At 40.6% G+C, this 18,816-nt stretch overlaps 1 protein-coding gene across 1 annotated transcript in view; it reads left to right on the top strand.

The window, feature by feature from the left end:
- Nucleotides 1-16,036, top strand: part of WDR49 (WD repeat domain 49) — a 70,572-nt gene extending 54,536 nt beyond the window's left edge. The window contains exons 11-19 of the mRNA XM_054040513.1: nucleotides 30-128; nucleotides 1,610-1,768; nucleotides 2,709-2,896; nucleotides 3,327-3,524; nucleotides 5,962-6,158; nucleotides 9,217-9,326; nucleotides 10,282-10,428; nucleotides 14,689-14,857; nucleotides 15,804-16,036. Coding sequence (XP_053896488.1) covers nucleotides 30-128; nucleotides 1,610-1,768; nucleotides 2,709-2,896; nucleotides 3,327-3,524; nucleotides 5,962-6,158; nucleotides 9,217-9,326; nucleotides 10,282-10,428; nucleotides 14,689-14,834 — 1,244 coding nt within the window. The 3' untranslated portion in view covers nucleotides 14,835-14,857; nucleotides 15,804-16,036. The remainder of the gene's footprint in view (nucleotides 1-29; nucleotides 129-1,609; nucleotides 1,769-2,708; nucleotides 2,897-3,326; nucleotides 3,525-5,961; nucleotides 6,159-9,216; nucleotides 9,327-10,281; nucleotides 10,429-14,688; nucleotides 14,858-15,803) is intronic.
- The last annotated feature ends 2,780 nt before the right edge of the window (nucleotides 16,037-18,816 follow it).

Raw genomic sequence — 18,816 nt, 5'->3', positions numbered from 1 at the left:
ATGTGTTGTCTTTTCTTTGTCCTATGCAGGGAGCTGTGGTGGTGAAATTGTTGTCTGGAATAACAGTACAGAAAATGCCTACCTTAAAATTTACCTGGATCCCCAAAAATCTCTGAAATCCAAATCGGGTGAGCGAGCATCTTATTGAAGCAGCACTGTTTTCAGGCTCTAGGCAAAACATACATACTGTTTGCCTTATGCATATAATATTGTGTGTGCCACTAAATTACTGATAATTGAGTGGAGATTAGGGGGATTATTTATACCTTTGTCTTGTCAGAGTGACACAAAGCAGCCTTGAGATTGTACTTGCTTTATACACTTTAGTTTATTCTCTATACATCTCAAGGCTATTGCTTCTGTTTATTGTCCCAGATCTACATCAGCATTTTTATATTATTACCTTCAGCAGGGAGCATTCCCTTAATTTTTGCCTTGTTCAGTGTTGGATAATAAATAATACCAACTGAACCTTGCAGAGGCTGCTACCCTTGAGGCTACCCAGAGCCTGAAAACTTCACTGGGTTGATAGTCTGCACAGACTAGTGGCATAACATATATTAAGCACCATGCCAATGGGAAATCTATAATTATTCCCCACTGTAATCTGTAGTACATGTTATGGCAACGCGCATCTGAGTATAAGGAAAATGGCTTGGAAAAAAACCTTCTATAGTTCTTATTTAGACTTCCTTAGGTTTCCTCCAAGTTTTGTGTGGGGAATAAATACTGATATATATATATCACGTCTTGAAATTCATTTCTTACTTGCACATACACTACTCAGCAGGAATATCTGATGGAGTGTCCCTTTATAATGAGCAAGACACTTCAGAGTGAGAATGCTTAAAATATTGAGAATACAGTAGATGTGGCAAAGGAACTACCGGTATATGAGCTTTCTGATCTTTAAAGGGTCTAAACCCCAACGGAGCAGATCTTAAACTGATGTAAATTGGCATAGCTGCATTGAACCACGCTGACTTTAATCAGATGAAGATCTAGTTCAGGCAGTGCAGATCATATTGCAGCTAAGTGACCCTTAATGGTCCTGCTGTTCAGTAAACATTCCGCAAAGATCATGGGTCAGATGTTCAGACAGTGTAAATTGGCACATCTGCACTGACATGAATAGAGCTATGTCATTTTATACCCTCTGAGGATCTGGCCCCCCATAATTGGGGAAAGCTTCTCTTCAAATAGGTATTTGTTCATAATACAAATTATGTATGCAACTCATTGATCCAGCTGCTGTCAATAGAAAATGAGCTAGTTAATATATTTTGTGCTCATTAAAGAGGAGACTGGAGATCTCATAGAGCCAGAATCCACCATTTCTACTGCTGAGTAAAAACCTTACTCTGTGAATAGTGCTATTGACATCCAAAGGGCAGCTTGCAGGATAAGATACTGCTCACCAAGAGTAAGGGTGGCAGAATTTGGCTCACATAAATAGTTTTAATAGCATGAACATCCGAAAGATTTAGCTTGAATTCATAAAGTAACAGATAAAAAAAGGTGAAAAAAATCAGATGCCAAGTGTTTTTGACATGTCTACTTATACCCATAAATCCCTTTTATTGACTATAATAGGGAATGTCTCTTACAGATACTCTGTTACTACAACAGCAACTTAGTTCTGCTCGAAGAACGTCCTCTAGAAGACATACGATGTCTGTAGCTGACTTCTATGACACTGACGCTGAGTGCAACAATGCTATTACTAAGCTTCTATTCCTAGAAGCTAGAAAGAATATTTCAGTGACAGGTACCAGAAAGTAATTTCTACACAGTAGAATCATGGCTCTGCTTACTTTGCCCATACTGAACAACAGTACTTGGAAAAGCTCATTATTAATAGTGATAACTGATTATTGCTTTCACAGTTTCCTTTCCTTCTTGCCCCTCAAAAAAGACCTTACAATATTTCTCCTCTAGCATGTTAGAATATTTTTCAAACAATGTTCTTTTGTTTTGCATCCATTCTCATTGTCATCTGGATTAATTTGCCCAAAACTCATATTGAGAGTAAATTTAAATAATCCAGCAGAACTGGTCTGTATCTGAAGCCTGTCTACATACATAGATCCAAACTGTGTATTGATTTATACCCCCTGCAGTTCCACTTAAGTCAATGGGGGCTTGCACTGGATGCAAGTCATGGCAGAATTTGGTTTCGCACTGGTATATGCAGCTCTGCCTTTAAGAACGTAAATTATAACTTCTGCTGCTTTACCCAGGCATTTTCTGAGTCAACATCATATATTTGCAAAGCAAATTGGAAAGCGTCTGCAGATTGATCTGAAACTATCTGGAAATTTGTTATTAAAAGCACTATTTAGGGTTTTTTTCCTGCATTTATAACATAAATTGATTGACCAGGGTTCCTTTTGAAAGAAAGGTAAAGAAAACCAGTTACATAAAGATTACAGTGTATCACAATATTCATGAAAAAGGTTAACAGGTTTCTAAAGAGTGTTTTTAGTACTAGACTTTGTTTTGTCGGTATTGTTCTGAACTGCATACCTCAAATAGCTATTGAGTAAAACATATTTCATGTGACTGGAGTCTACTGTGTCAAGGTGCTCTGCACAATATTAAAACAGTGACAAAAATAAAAATACGGGTTCATGCATAACAGAGAATTGCTTGTAATAATGAAAGCTGCTGATTCTTTCTGCTTATTCAGACACATTTCTGTCTTTTAGGTGGAGCAAACTTAGTGTCATGTGGAGGTGCTGGCTATGTTAGGTTTTGGAATACCTTGAAAAGCCAGCTCATGGCAGAGTTTGAAGCCCACAGTAGAGCTGGATCCATTATCATGACCATTGATAAAATGAGTCAATACCTCATAACGGGGGATCTAGCTGGATGGGTGAAAATATGGAATATACAGGTACAAGGAAAATATTTGCCTCTCTTTTCGTATTTTTCATGTGCCCAGTTTGTTGGGATACATGTAAATAAGTTGGGTTTTACCTGTTTTCTAACAAAGGAAAAAGATTGACCAACATTTTCAAACTTGGGGCCTAAAGTACCCATTGAAGTCAGTGGGAGTCTTTCCATTGATTTCAGTGGGTGCTGGATCAGACCCTGGGGTGCCTATAGCCGTGCACCTAATACAAAGCCTGACTGTCAGAAGTGTCACATTTTTCTTTAAAACCCAGGGGGAAGAAAATCTTAGAGAGATTTGCTCCCATCTTTCCTTCAAGGGCGAGGTTTGCCCCTCCATCTATCACACACAGCACGCTGTGGAGCCTGCTCAGAAGATCTCCAGATCCAAAATATCCCCCTTCCTCAGATAACTGCCATTTCCTTTTCACCAGGACTACTGCCTTGGTTCCAGTGAGAACAAGGTAATCCAGCCACCTACCCTGATAAGATCGTTTCAGCCACACGATGACTGTGTTACTTATCTGGAGACCTGTGTGCGAAGAAGTTGCCTGCTCATCCTCTCCTCCTCTTCAGACTGCAGTGTTGTTCTTAGTGATGTGTATGGTACAACAATTGGAATATTTGGCCAGGTAGAAACACTTCTCTTAGCAACTCTTATGGGTAGTGCTGGCTTCACTTCCAGAGAGATGACTTTTTAATTAACTGCTTCACTGCTGGTCTTTCACATCAGCTTCTGTACTGCCAGAGCAGTCCTGTGGGGGTCTGCCATTCAGTTTAACCATGTTTGCTATTTCTGTGCAGGACATAGCAGAAATATCTTGAAGAGATTTTCTCTTTAGATTTTGGCATTTCTACTTGAGTTCTTGTCTGGGAAAACTGAATGCAAATGAAAACATACATGTGGCTAGGAAGTTATCCACACTTTTTATTTAAGTTCAAAATGCTTGGTTTCAGTCCCACTCAAGTTTTGGGCAAAGATTGAGTCACTACTGGAGCTGGCCAGGAATTTCCTGACAAAATGGTTTTTAGTTGGAAAATGATAAAACATTTCATGGAAACGTAATTGTTTCTGACAAAACTTTTATTGGGAAGGTTTCTTAAGTCCAGGGTGGAACTTCTGGTCAAAACAAGTGAGAAAGATACTCCCAGTAGCTGATTTAGAGCAGGGATTTGAACCTGGGTATGCACAGCTCAGGTGACTGACTTAAACCATAGGCTACTGGCTATTCTATGTTAGGCTTCTCTCAACCTCTCCTCTTGAAGCTGCACAACTTTGTACCAATGGGCCAGAGAGAAAGTGGTTAGGACGACCCAGATTCAAGTCCCTGCTCTGCCTGATTTGGAAAACTTTTGTAGGGCAGGAAAATCGTTTACTGTCCAGCTTTAATCACCGCTGACTTTTTCTTACCTACCACTACTCCTGAAGCCATGTTTCAGCTCCAGTAGATACTATCTGAATCATGGAGACAGGTTTTCTAAGAAGAACAGAGGTAACATTGAAACCATCATAGCTCTAATAAGAATAAATAATAATTTAATGTATCATATTTAGTCACTGTGAGTGGGGCGAGCCTCCTCGCCTAGTGGTAAGAGTCCACCTAATGATATGGGGGTAGGGGAACCTGGGGTCCTCCCACTCCACTGGATTTCCCACCCAGGTCCTCTTGAGCACTATAAAGCAGGAATCTGCTACCTCTGGTCCAGTGAACACTGTTCTCTGCGTCCCTTCCTACTGCTCTGCTCCCACCATCCGGGTGCATCATGATTGGCAGCTGTCCTTGGCAATCTGGGGATCTCAGCAGGCTAGGGATTCCCGGCTCTGTTCAGTGGCTATCCCCATGAGGAGGCCTCCCTGGTGTAGTCCCTCTGCAGCAATGAGTGCAGCTCTGCCTCTTTCTGCCTGCCACCCTGCTGTGCTGAAGACACTCCCTTTTGAGTCCCTCCTCCAACTGGAGCAGGGCTGTGGAGGTGGGGCTTTCTGGGGCCAGAGTTGTTCCTGTGTCCTAAACTCTCGAGTATGGGGTTTATCCACCCCATCATAGTCACTCATTCCTTCACTGCCTAAAACATTAAAAATGTTACCAGCTTCTGTTAAGTTTGTTAGTAGAGGTACTAGGAAAATGGATTTATCCCTTTTGGGGGAAATTGTGGCTTTTTGAAATTAGTTTTTTTTTTCTTATTTCTCCAAATAAGAACAGAGAGTCAAAATATCAGAAAGTTTTGGGAAATGAAAAATTCTGAAAAAGTTTCAAATCAGAAATGCTGAAACGGAAAACTGATATTTTTAATAGAAATTATCTGACGTTGTTATGAAAGTCTTCAATTTTTCTGATCAGCAATGTGAAACATTTAATCAAAGTATATATTATTTTCACAAGAAACTAAACTATATTTTTGGCGGGTGCGGGGGGGGGAATTTGTTGAACTAGCTCAAATTCTTAGTGTTTCAAGGCAGGGTCTTGTGTTTGTCTCAGTCTCTGTGTTTATACAGTGCCTAGCACAATGGGGACTCTAATCTTGGGTGTAGCCTCTGACAGTGGTGGGCAACCTGTGGCCCATGGGCAACCTGTGGCCCATGGGCCACACGCGGCCTCTCAGGGTAATCTGCTGGCGGGCCACCAGACAGTTTGTTTACATTTGCATGGCTGCCCGCAGCTCCCAGTGGTCATGGTTGCCGTTCCCGGCCAATGGGAGCTGCGAGAAGTGGTGCGGGCCACAGGGACGTGCTGGCCACTGCTCCCATTGGCCTGGAATGATGAACCGCAACCACTGGGTGCTGCGGGTGGCTGTGCAAATATAAACTAACTGGCAGCCTGCTAGCGGATTACCCTGACGAGCCGCAGGTTGCTTATCACTTCTCTATGAGGTACTATAATGTAAATAATATGGATCTGGGTCCAGGGGACCAGTTGCTCACATAAGTATGCAGGAAAATAATGAAAACCAATGCCCATTTTAAAACTTTGCATCTGGGGGTACTTCTATATGAAAGGGGTTTAAAAAAAAGTAATACGAAATATTTCTAATTCTGAGTGGCTTTAAAATGCTTTCTGCTCTGCTTATTAGGAAGAGCACTGGCGAATTGAAAATGCTCCTTCCCACCCCAAAAGAGAGCAAAATCAAGATGAAAATGTGGGCCAAAGGGAAGAAAAGGATGACGTTCTAAAGAAAAAAGAAGCCGCTGTTCTTGGAGGAGAGCCATCTCCTAAACCCCCGGAACAAGCTATACTTGGTATGGAAGACACAGAGGAATCTGTAAACATGTAAGTCATTTATCAAAAGGGGGTTTGCAATGTCAGGCTTTGGCATATTTTTGTTTTCATCCAAATCAAGACAAAAAAAGTTGCTTTTTGTATTTTTATGTGTTTACTTATTTATTTATTGTGGAACAGAAATTCCAAAGCATTTTTATTTGGAATTTTTGAAATGTTTTATTTCTTCATTTTTAATCAAAATGAAATGTTTCTACATTCCCAAAATTTGAAATGTTTCATTGTGGTTTGTTGCCCGATGGAAAATCAAATTTTTGGGGGGGCAAAATCGAAATTTCTCCACAGAAAATGTCAATTTTGCAAAAGTGTTTTTTCTGTCAGAAAATCACGTACCCTTTGAAGGGACAGAGCTTCAGTGTCTCTGCACAGAATTCCTCCTGGAGTGCCCCTACGTTATAATACCACCTAGCTCTTTCTGTTCGTCAGTAGATCTCAGAATGCTTTATGAAGGGGTTAAGTTTGATTATACTTTCTATTCCCCCCCCCCATTATATTACTGTTTTATATACTTTATAAGTGAGACAGAGAAGTGAACTGACACAGCAGGCCAGTGGAAGAGCTGGAAGCAGGACTCAGGTATCCTGAGTCCAAGTCAATGCTTAATTCACTAGGCCAGTGTTTCCCAAACTTGGGACGCCGCTTGTGTCCCGGGGGGGCGGGCTGGGCTGGTTTGTTTACCTGCCACGTCCGCAAGTCTGGCCGATCGCAGCTCCCACTGGCCGCGGTTCGCTGTTCCTGGCCAATGGGAGCTGCTGGAAGCGGCGCGGGCTGAGGGACGTGCTGGCCACTGCTTCCCGCAGCCCCCATTGGCCTGAAGCAGCGAACCGTGGCCAGTGGGAGCCGCGATTGGCCGAACCTGCAGACGTGGCAAGTACACAAACCGGCCCGCCAGGGGCTTTCCCTACACAAGCGGCGTCCCAAGTTTGGGAAACACTGCACTAGGCCATGCTTCTTTCCTATAAATGAGCCCTAGCATGGTATGTGTTAGTTTGTTAAGCATTTTAAAACTCTCTGTAATTGAATTACTTCCTGACAAATTTTATGCTGCTTAAGTGATATATTTTTAGACTACACTGTTCCTTCTATCATAACCATAATAAGCATGCAATTCATTACCTCCCATTCCGAGGGTTTATATTTGTTCTTAATGCTCAAGTAGTTAGGTCTATATCTCTGAGAAAATACAGTGTACTGCTAAATGTTTAAAACTTTAATGACTCTTTGTAACATGGACTGTATCAAGGCATAAGAGCAGTAAAATTAAACTGTACACAAGTCCTTCTTTGGCTTAAATAATTTGCTGAATGTAATAGCATGAAACATTTACATTAATAAAAGGTTTTAAAAGGTTATATTCTTACATGAGATTATTAGAAATGTCAGATGACGTCAACAAAGTATGAGCAAAATGGATTAAAATTAACAGCATTTTTGTGATAGATAAGATTGTTTGTGCAGAGCATAGTGGTATGTTCTTAAAGATTAAAGAGCAAGTGATAAGTATTTATTGTGGTGAGCAGCGGCTTTAAATATAACGGATCTCATTCTAATCTTAGAGCAATTCCAGTGATTTCAGTACATTAGCTCCTGATTTACTCTGTGGTAAATGACATCTGAATCAGGCCCAATATCCACAGGTTTTAATATTTTCATAGAAAATGAAAAAAACTGCTAAAAAATAATCCAAGTTGAACCACTGCAGTATAACAATGAGAACATACTTTGCCTTAAGCATGCTCCAAATGCTCCCCAGCAAAATCTCTGGGTTCAGTAAGATTGCAGATGCTGCTATTTTCAGAAACATACTAAATGTGTGCTTGGAGAAATGCCAGATTTCCCTTCTACCCTGGAGCAGAACAGGTGGTTTAATAGACTTCTCTTGAGAGAAAGCTGATTTTTTTCAGAAGCACCTGAAGACAAAGAGGTGGAATTGTTCCAATTCTAATACCTCTATACAAGCATATGAGAAAGAAGAATGGCGTTTGTGTACTCTAGTAAATATTTCACTAGTATGTAGTCTTGGGAACCATTACATCCTCAGTCAGGGCCAGATGCATCAGAATTGGGGCCTCTTAGTACTTATTACTAGAACATCTCGATGTGGCTCCAAAGCATTAAAGGTACAGTGACACTCCTTTATAGCACATTCTCTTTGTAGACCTATAATATCATGAGGCTGTAGCTCAGGTAGTAAGTTAATCATATTTATTATTTTTTAATAGAATGACAGTGAGTCTGGATGGAAAGTAGTGCTGGTCATAAAAATTCCAACAAAACATTATTGTCTCAAAATATTCTGATTTGAGAGAATCAAAACGTTTCACAGAGAGCGTTTGATTTTTGCCAAAGTTCCAATGAAAACCTGCCTGCCAAGTTTCCTGCTAGCTCATTGGCCCAGTTCCTTGGCAGCCTGGGGCTCCAGGCCTACAGCTCTGGGTAGGCTACAAGGCCCCAGAGCTGGTACTACACTCCTTTTTTCAGAGAACTTCAAAATTTCGGGGTTTTGTTCCAAATTTTGAAATCCTCTGCGAAACAGAATTACCTTTTTCTGCCCAGTTAAAGTCACAAGGAAAAGAGCTTACTCTCTGAGTCTAGGAGGATGGATTGGAGTCTTGGTAAATGGCCTAAAAGTGCTTTCTCTCATGGGATCTTAGGGAAAGAAAACGTCTCTCATTCACTACAAGGAGATTTTTGCAATCATTAGATAGTCATTTTACACATGAATAATAAAAATGACTATGGGCCCAATCCAACACCCGTTGAAGTCAATGGGAGCCTTTCTATTGATTTCAATAGACTTCTAATCAGACCCTATAAGAGTATATGTAGTCATGTAGCATATGGTTACTGAAAGAAAAGCCATATGGAGCGATACACATGCACTATATTCTGAATATCAGCATATATGTGCACAGAAAGATGTGACCCTTTGAATGCATGATAACATATGCCAGGCAAAGGATAAAAATAGAAACTGCAGGAGGAGATACCTATCATTTTGTTTTTGATTTTAAATTTTGGCCAAAAAGAGTCATTTGTATCTTCCTAGGATCAGTCCATGGGAAAACACGATATTGGGTAAAAAATACAAAGAAAGCAAAATCCAGAAAGGAAAGAAACATAAGTTCTTCAATGGGAAGACCATGCAAAACTCCACTGGTAAACAGCCATTTTGACTTCACCACCTCAGTAGTTATTATCTTGCATATCTGTAAGTACAGAATCTTACGGGGTCTTTACTGGGGAGCAAGCCTGAACCAGAACCAAAGGTAATGGAGTTTTTTTTACTGATAGGAGTTAATAACGGTTCTAGTCTCTTCCTTGGGCCATCTTACAATAGATGTCTGCACTAAGACCTGCTCTCCTGCAGAAAGAATCCAGGTGGAGACATATAGGTACAATTTGCAGTGAACTCAATGAGCTACATGATTTGTGGGTGTGGGCACATTCATTTCTTACAGGTGTATGTTAGACATCCCTACTTTCAAATATGGCCAATGCAGCGTAAAAGAGGTTGGGGCACCATTGATTTGGTTGAGATGTGCTACATAAATATTATATAATTGTATCAAGTGCAAATGTAGTTTGCTTCAAATTACATTGAATTACATATTTAAGAAATAATTGAAAATGTTTTAGCATTTGCAGTTTCACAGTATGGACTCATTGGGTGGCCCTTAACATTGTTAATTATCTTTAGAAACCTGATGCATTTTCTTTGGTTTTATTTAAATAGGTAAGGAAAACTGTTTTTACTCTGTATTTTATGGAGGATGTTATGTATTACAGAGAAGAAATTGGAGAATATCCAAATTTACTTGTGAAAAGTGTCACTTCCAAGTGAAAACTGGGTGTTTTTTTTTCCCCCTTAAATTCTCAGCTAAGAACCAACAATCCCGAGCTTTCTCTGGTTGTTTCAAATAAAAATGATCGTGGATTTAATCTGTACAGCTGTGTTTACAGAGCTGAATGTTTCTTGTCTCTGAGTATTATAGCAGCACAAGTGCAGTAATATGAATGAAGATAGACAAGAAAAGTTACCTTATCTTAGAAATACAATTGGGCTGTTATGTGGAATTAATTCTGGTTTTTCAATAATCCTGCTATTTTAAAGGAACTTTTAGGTCATTAAATATTGGAGCCCTCGAGGCAGTTGTTGAAATGAACAAGCCTGACTTTGTTCTAAACCCTGACAAATACTTCAGGGAAATGACTGAGGAGAAGTGCCCTGAAAATCTGAAGCTCCCTACGCTTTCAGAAAGTAAGTAGACCTTGATTATATTCGCATTACTCCAGCTTTCAGTACAGAAAGGCAAAAATAAAGGTCACTAGCTTTTGCCATCTGTGCAAAAATAAGATGAAGGTAATAGAGAACTCTAAGATTTATTGCTTAGTTGCTGATCTGGGGCTTCAACACAGCAGCAGGACACATAATCCTATTTGAACAGCTTCTTATTTTGTAAGGGCTTGATCCAAAGTCTACCGCAGTCTATGTCAATGGGAGGTCTTTCCTTCAGTAGGTTTTGAATCAGGCCCTAAATGTTCATAGACAGGATTACTCTGAAGCATTCACTTCTGATTCTGTTCTTGGCAGAAAAGAACAATCTTATTTTTAACAGGTTTTGACAAACCGATCCCAGTGAGAGAGAGATTTGGAGGGCAATACCAGTGAATTTCTGCTAAGCTGATTTGTGTCCCCATAAAGTGGGATGTTTCTGGTAGTATGCTGAGGAGTCCCCCTTTAAGGAAATTTTCATAGCACACACTGGTCTCCTTCCCACTGACAATCAAAAAAAGACAGGAGGTGACAGATGGGGCAGGAGGGTCTCTAGATAAGCATGAGGAACAATGCCATCTCTGATATGCAGCCCCATTCAAGAAATGACAGAAAGAGACAATTCTTCAGTCAGCTTTTTGCACCCAACTTCTGAATCTTCAGATGGCTGGCAATAGCAAAAGCACTCATGAAAACCAAAAATTCAATGAAACAAGGAGGGAAATGGTGAAAAGATAAGTGCAGAGCAGTTCTATCCAGGCTGACTGGAGAAAACATTTACTGCTACACTCTATCATTACAGAGTGCCCTTGGGCCATTACACTGTGCTTTACATATTCCTACAAAACAATCACAAAATGGATCCTCAATAAAATTACTATTACATCGGAGTGTTCTTTAAAATACATATGGGTTGTCTGTACCTCTTGCCAACCTACACTTTTCCCTCCGACACAAAAACAAGCTAACTTTTTTGGCAAGGTTTATATAACTGCTTAAGTGTAGATCCATAAAGAAAATTGGCTTGTCTGATTGTTTATTGTGACTGCACTCTCTCTGGCACTTTCCCTGATGACTCCCTAATGCTTCTCCTTTCTGCTGCTCCTTCAGAAATCCTGATGTTGAAACATCACTGCTAACCATCCTACTGTAGCATTTAGGGCTTGTTGTAAAACACATCATTGTACTATTTATTTGATAAGGCTTATCTACAAAATTTAGCTATTTTAATGTCAATAATTTATGGTTATAGGTGAGTTACTGTCAGGTTTGTGTGAGCCAGATAGCAGGGATCAATTGAGAAGTATGAGGAAAGCATTGAGAGTGTGTGTGTGTCGGGGGGATGAACCAATTAAATGAAAGCATTTGCAGCTGAATCAGCAAGGCCAAATTTTGGCATTGCATGTCTACATTTTAATTTTAAAGATTGCTTCTGTAATCTATATCTTGCAGTTGGATTAATTGCCACATGAACTTCATTTACTAGTCAGGTGCCTGTTCCCAGCTGGCAAAAATATCTTTTTTTCTCAGTGTATGTTTACCAACCTACCGGTATTCGTTCTCTCTCTCTCTCGCTTTGTCTCTCTGTCTTGCTCCTGTGAAAGATTCAGGTGTGGAATAGTAGGGTTATATTTATGTGTGACTGATTCCAACCTCTTCTCATTAATCCAACTGAAATTCATGATGCGTAGACTAAAGAAGCAGATTTTACACTTCAATATGTACATTCTATTCTATTAACCAAAATAACATACAATCACAAAAAGTAAAGAGGGGGATCCAACATGTAATAAAAAGAATTGAATTAGGTGTAATTAGGTAGGTACAAAGGTAATAAAACTAACAATCAAATGTCACAAAGATAACACTTAGTAAATCAAAGTTTATAATAAAGTGGTGATGGCTTCTCACTAATCTGGGAAAGCAACTATTAGCCAAACATGGATCTTTAATATAGATCCTTGTTGGGTCAGTCAGCTTGTGTCAATTAGTAGTTATGGGCTATCAGTTACCAAAATCGAGGTGAGAATTTTTTTTAAAATGTCAACAGTTAGGCCTTATCTTGCACGTACTTAAGCAAGTGACTTACTGTAAGCACATTAGTAGCCATATTGAAGTCCCATTAAGGTTAGGCATGTGCTTGGTTATCTTGTTGAATTAAGGCCTATGCACAAGCGCACCATTGATCTTGTGCAGAGTCCCACTGATGTCATGGGAATTCTGCCAGTCCAAGGCACTTATATAGCCCCCACTACTGTTGTAACTGACCACCTTACAACCTAAAAGTGTATTTATCCTCACAAAACCCCTGTGAGGTAGGGAATTTGCACACACGCAGACGTCTGCATGTGTGGATCCACTTGCAAAGTCTAACCCTTACTCTGGGTACATCTTCACTTACCGGAGGGTCTGGCGGCAGGCAATCGATGTTCTGGGATCGATCCCGGAAGTGCTCGCCGTCGACGCCGGTACTCCAGCTCGGCGAGAGGAGTACGCGGCATCGACGGGGGAGCCTCCGTGCCGCGTCTGGACCTGCGGTAAGTTCGGACTAAGGTACTTCGAATTCAGCTACATTATTAACGTAGCTGAATTTGCGTATCTTAGTCCGAAGTGGGGACTTAGTGGGGACCAGGCCTCTGTTTGATGTCCTGCTCCAAAACCCATTGAAGCCAATGGAAACATTCCCATTGACTTCAGTGGCCTTTGGATCAGGACCTAAATGCCCAACTGTTTCCCCTAAGTATTAATAACAACAAATCATAGTCAAGATTATTCACGCTCAGACACATACCTAGATATAATGAGTGTAAACTCCAAATATATTCTGAATGATTTTAGAACTGCTCTCTAATTTCTTCAGAAATTTGCCAATTAGTAAATTACAAGTTAATTATGTATTAAACACAGATAATGTATTCATTAGTCTCTTCTCCATTTCCCTTTGTTTCTGGTTCTGTTTAATATCAGGATATGGTAAATTATTTAAAATTCATTAAGGAACTTGTCCAAAGCCCATTGAAGTCAATAGAGAGATTCCCATTGACTTCCAGCCTCATGACTCTAGATTAAGTCAGTGTGAGCTGCTGATATTCAGCACCTGTGAAAATTATGCTCTTAATTCTTTGAGCCATGTACTTCCTTATCGCCTACTCTGCATGAAGGATGCAGCTTCTTGCTTAAGAAGTAATGAGCAGTGCACAGTTAGTTTTAGTGCACTTATGATTATTTTTATGGTCTCTGCACTGTTAACGGTCATTTGGGAATATTGCTCAATCCCTATGTACAAAGCTTGTTAAAATGCAAGTAAACATACATCTATGTGTAGTGATTAAGCCATATCCACAATCTTAATAGCTCAGGTACATGTTCTGATTAGTTTAAAATGATCAAGGCAACACCTGGGTAACAACATAGGAATATATAAAGCCTTATCAAGTTAATGAATTCTTTGGGCCTCCCTTCTTCCACGGGAATGGTCCAGCTATGCCTCCTATCTCTGAGCTACTCATAGAGATGTTCTCAGGCATCAGGGTAGCAACTCAGTAAATATTGTTTAATGCTTCATTTGGATTGATTTTAATGGAAGGGACATATACACACCAGAGGGCAGAATTTCCTCCTTGATCTTGGACTAGAGATCCCTGAAGACCAGACAGCTGTGCACCCAAATACATGATTGTAGGATACACTTGCTCAGTCATGCAGACAGTCAACTAGCAGTATAAATTCTTTTGTTTCAATACAGGATAATTTGATTTCAGCTTTTTATGACCCTTTAACAGCAGTAAAGACATTAAAATAAATTAAAAGAACAGTGTTTTGTTTTTAAAAAACCACAACAACCTCTGTTCTTTCTCCCTCTCAGCTAGAGGATTCATAGCTTCATATCTTCAAAGGCAGACTGGAATTTTAAGGGTGCAGATTCTAGAATGAGCGCTCCATATGAGTAGACTATATAGGCACAGGATTCCACCCACAGAGCATCCTTTGCAGAATCTGGGCCTAAATGCTTACTGTACAGATTAAGCCAAAAAGGAAAAGCAAAATGTAAAGTAATTACCTAAGAGCCACAAACTTCTCTTAGCAGATCTGGAAGCAAAAAGTCAATATTGTTCTCTCAGATTTATTCTGGTTTTGTTTTTGTTTCCCCCCGCCCCTTCCTCTAGTGGCTTTCTTTTTAACAGTGCATCTTACCAAACATGAGTAAAGTTGATTTTTGGTGTGAATTTAATTCCTGTTTTATAGCATTGAAAGCTATATTTGATGAGAAGAGCCTGTTCCCAAAAGAAATTCTGGATCGTGAACAAAAAACAAGGCGACTGTGTGAGCAAATGTGCAACGAAGGCAAGATGAAAAGAAATAAGAAGCAAGCAAAGATGAAAGAAAAATAAACCTTCCTGTTGTTACAAAGAAGGTAAGTGCAAAGAATGCCATATATAGAATGAAGCTGGCTTTGCCACAAACGGTTTAACAGAGTAAGCCCTACTTTTAGAGTCAAATTTTCCAGTATTTGCTTGGGGCCTGCTCCTTACATGGTATTTACAGGGCCTTTTCCTGCAACCAGGTACTCCGTGTGAATAACTTTACTCATGTAAGTCTCATTGAAGTAACAGGAGTCTCAGAGCACTACATGCATGTTTGTCTGCAGGACCAGCCTTTCGGAAAAAATCTGCCTGAAGTTACTGGCCATTCCACATGCAGAGGGTTGCTAATTTGGATAATTTTGCAGGCTTAATCCTGCAAACTGTTAAACATGTGATTTCCCCACTGAGTTCAATAGGACTATTCATGTGTGTAAATAAACTCATGTGCATAAGTATTTAAAGGGGTAGAACACTAGATTTGACTGGTAGGAGGAACTCCAGGTTTTTTTCCTTATGAATTTCAAAACATGTTAGATCAGTGTTTCTCAAACTTGTGTAGGGAAAGACCCTGGCGGGCCGGGCCGGTTTGTTTACCTGCCCCCGTCCGCAGGTCCGGCCGATCGCGGCTCCCACTGGCCGCGGTTTGCTGCTCCAGGCCAATGGGAGCTGCTGGACGTACTGGCCGCCGCTTCCAGCAGCTCCCATTGGCCTGCAGCGGCGAACCGCGGCCAGTGGGAGCCGCGATCGGCCGGACCTGCGGACGGGGCAGGTAAACAAACCGGCCCAGCCCGCCAGGGGCTTTCCCTACACAAGCGGCGGCCCCAGTTTGAGAAACACTGTGTTAGATAAACTCATGGTAAGAGTGATTTAAAGCAAACAAAATGTGCTGTATAAGAACACTGCAGTGACATTAATAAATAGTCATATTATAATATAAAAACTAAAAAGACTTAAAAATACAACATATGTATAATTAACTCAATGTCCTCCTTTCAGAGCTGATTTTGATCACCTTGGCAACATGGAAATAAATGTCAGTGAACAATTGCACCAATAAGTCAAGCACAGGCATACAAAACAACTATAGACCTTGAATGTGAAGAATAAATTTCAAGAATACTTTTATAGCTAGAAGAACTGTTACTCCTGTTTTTGAGTGTTTGTAAACTTTATTTTGTTCCTGAGTGTAAATTTATTTCTAAAGAGAAGCAGTGTGTTAAAAAATCCCACTTTTCTGTCTGACAATTATTTACTTACTGTAGCAAGTAGTGCCTAAGATCAATTTAACTGTACTATAATATTGCCTACATGTTATTTATACGGCATCATAAATGTGCATGGTGTTTTATAAAATATGAAAAAATTACCCGCAGCAATTTCACATATTCCACATTATTATTATTATGACTTGCTGTGTTTTTATGGTCGTGCTCACTATGTGCTTGGTGCTTTCCAAACACTGAAACATGATCTCTGCTCTGAGGAGCTTACAGTGTAAGGATAGACAAGTGCACGGAGGTTAGGGGAAAGGAAACGTGTGAAAGATATGCATTTTCCTGCAATATCCTTGGGAGACCTTATTGGTTTAAGTATCTTTGGGGTCCATTGTATTAATGACTGTATGAATGGTTTGTTTTATTGTGGGCTGGGATTGTATGTAACCCCTCGGGGGAGAGGGGATGTGATGTGAGACCTGGGTGTTCAAAGGACTATATTGAACAATGTACCACACAAGAATGCACTTTTGGGACAAAGTGTGTTAAGTGGTTTCCCTGGGGAATCTGTAGGGGGTGGTGAATGCAAATTCCCCACCTCCAATTACGCGGAAACTCAGCCCTTTGAAGCTGTGCCTTCAAGGATGGGCCATTGTCTGCTGATTACTTGTTACAAGAGATCAAGATCAAAGACCCAAGCTGTATAAAGGAAAGACAGAGCTGTTCATTGTAGCTTTGAATCTGAGACAGTTATGAACTTGTAACCATGGGGGAAACCCAGTTGTGGGTTTTGAACCACTGATACCTATCAGAGAACTAGATTGGAGTTGGGGGGTAATCTCTGGTAAACTTTTTGTATGCGTGTAGGTTCTTTTATTGTTTCCATATGTTTTCTTTATAATGCTCACACCTTAAGAATAAATGTGCTTGCTTAGAAAGATCTGGTAACTTATTACTGTGGCAATTATACTGTTTTTAGCCTCTGGGGAGAAAGCGAAGTGCAGACGCTAGCTTGTTTAGGCAGTCTGGCTTGCTGAGAATAGTACAGTTTAGGTAGGGAGCTGTGCAGCCTGGGAAAACCACAACCAGGAGGGAGAGGGACATGGGTCTCTGAGGACCCTTGAGTGAGCGCCCTTAGTGGACCATGGAGGAGGAATATAGGCAACAGGCACAATATGCTCCTCACATACAGGTCATCTTAATTCACTCTCAGCACCATGGCAGGAGTCTTCAAGATGAATTTGGTTGTGGCAGGGCAAGGACACTGCAGATGAGCTTGAGTTGTACCATGCATGGGGGTCCACGTGGATGAAGGCATGGAGCTGGTTTCATGAAAAGCTGAAGGAAAAGTGAACAATGCTGAGAGCATTGGTAGAGCAGAGGGTACTGTCCCTGTCAACTGTGTGGTGCTGAGAAACACGAATTAACTTTATTCTGATCTCAGTTCCACTTAAATTTCAGAACTGACTAGCTTCAAGCAGAAGCCAAATTTTTTTTTTAAAAAAAAGCATCTGCCATAGAAATGCTCCTTCTTGCCTTCTAGAAACGGAAGGCAATGCCCTCCCACCCTTGTCTTAAAGTCATGCGGCTCTGAGGTGCAAGCTGGGCAATATGTTATGTATACAATTCTTCCTCTAAAGCTTGTGCAGTTGTGGTGCTGTACTAAGGAAGCCTGGCTTTATAGAAATCATAAATATTGGCACTAAATGGTTTCTCAAACTTCTTTAAATTCTATTTCTGTAATACATACAGGCTATGTCAAATGTCTGACTGGGGTAGTATTTTATGAATTTTTATCAATTTTTTTATTGGCATGAATTTGGGATGACTTGCGTAATGGGCCCATCTCATACTTGTGGCTGACTAAGGGTACATCTACACTGCAATTAGACACCCGTGGGAAGCCCACACCAGCAGACTTGGGCTAAGGGGCTGTTTAATTGTGGTGTAGACATTCAGGCTCGGGCTGCAGCCCTAGGTCTGGGACCCTCCACACTTGCAAAGTCCTAGAGTCTGGGCTCCAGCCTGAGCCTGAATGTCTACACTGCAGTTAAACATCCCCTTAGCCTGGACCCCAGAAGCTTAAGTCAGCTGGCATGGGCCAGCCGCAGGCTTTTAATTGCAGTGTAGACACACCCTAAAACCTCTACACCACAGTCATGTATTCCTTATATCTATTATATAATGTCACAGTATTTTATCACTGCTTGTTGCACTAAACTGTTTAGGCTTAAATTGTGCCAGCCCTTATGAACTGTGTGTGTGAGGATGGAATAAGGAGCCTTCCCCCAATCATTGCCCCAGCACAATGGGGAATTCCAGGCAGAACCGCGCCTTGTGGAGGCAAGAGCCTCCCAATGCTCTGCACTATTCTACTACTGGTTGGGGCTAAACACGTGTAACCCTTTGTCCCCTTTCCTCTCCCAGCTATGCTTAAAATATATACACCCACAATGTCTGATGTATTTGCAATTTGCAGGTGAAACCATGTGGAAAAAATAACCTTTATTTCTATGGGTCAATTCAGGAGCATAGTCCATAGTTCTGCTTCAAATGCAGACTCTCTCAAGGTAAACTAAAAGGATCAGAAGGGCACATTAGGACAGTGGTCACGTTTCTGAGTTATGCTGTCATCCCATTAAACTGAAAAACAGTTCTCTCCATTAATTTCTTACACCAGGCAAGACATCCCAATTAATATTGACACATTTTAGAAAGACAAATTTTCATAATAAACTTTGTGGCCACCTGTTATGGGTTTTGGTACATTAATCATGCTGCTTTTCATGATAAAC

Source organism: Malaclemys terrapin, chromosome 9, assembly GCF_027887155.1.
Source record: "Malaclemys terrapin pileata isolate rMalTer1 chromosome 9, rMalTer1.hap1, whole genome shotgun sequence".
Lineage (NCBI taxonomy): Eukaryota > Metazoa > Chordata > Testudines > Emydidae > Malaclemys > Malaclemys terrapin.
The sequence above is the reverse complement of the archived record's forward strand: the minus strand, read 5'-3'. Positions and strand labels throughout refer to the sequence as shown.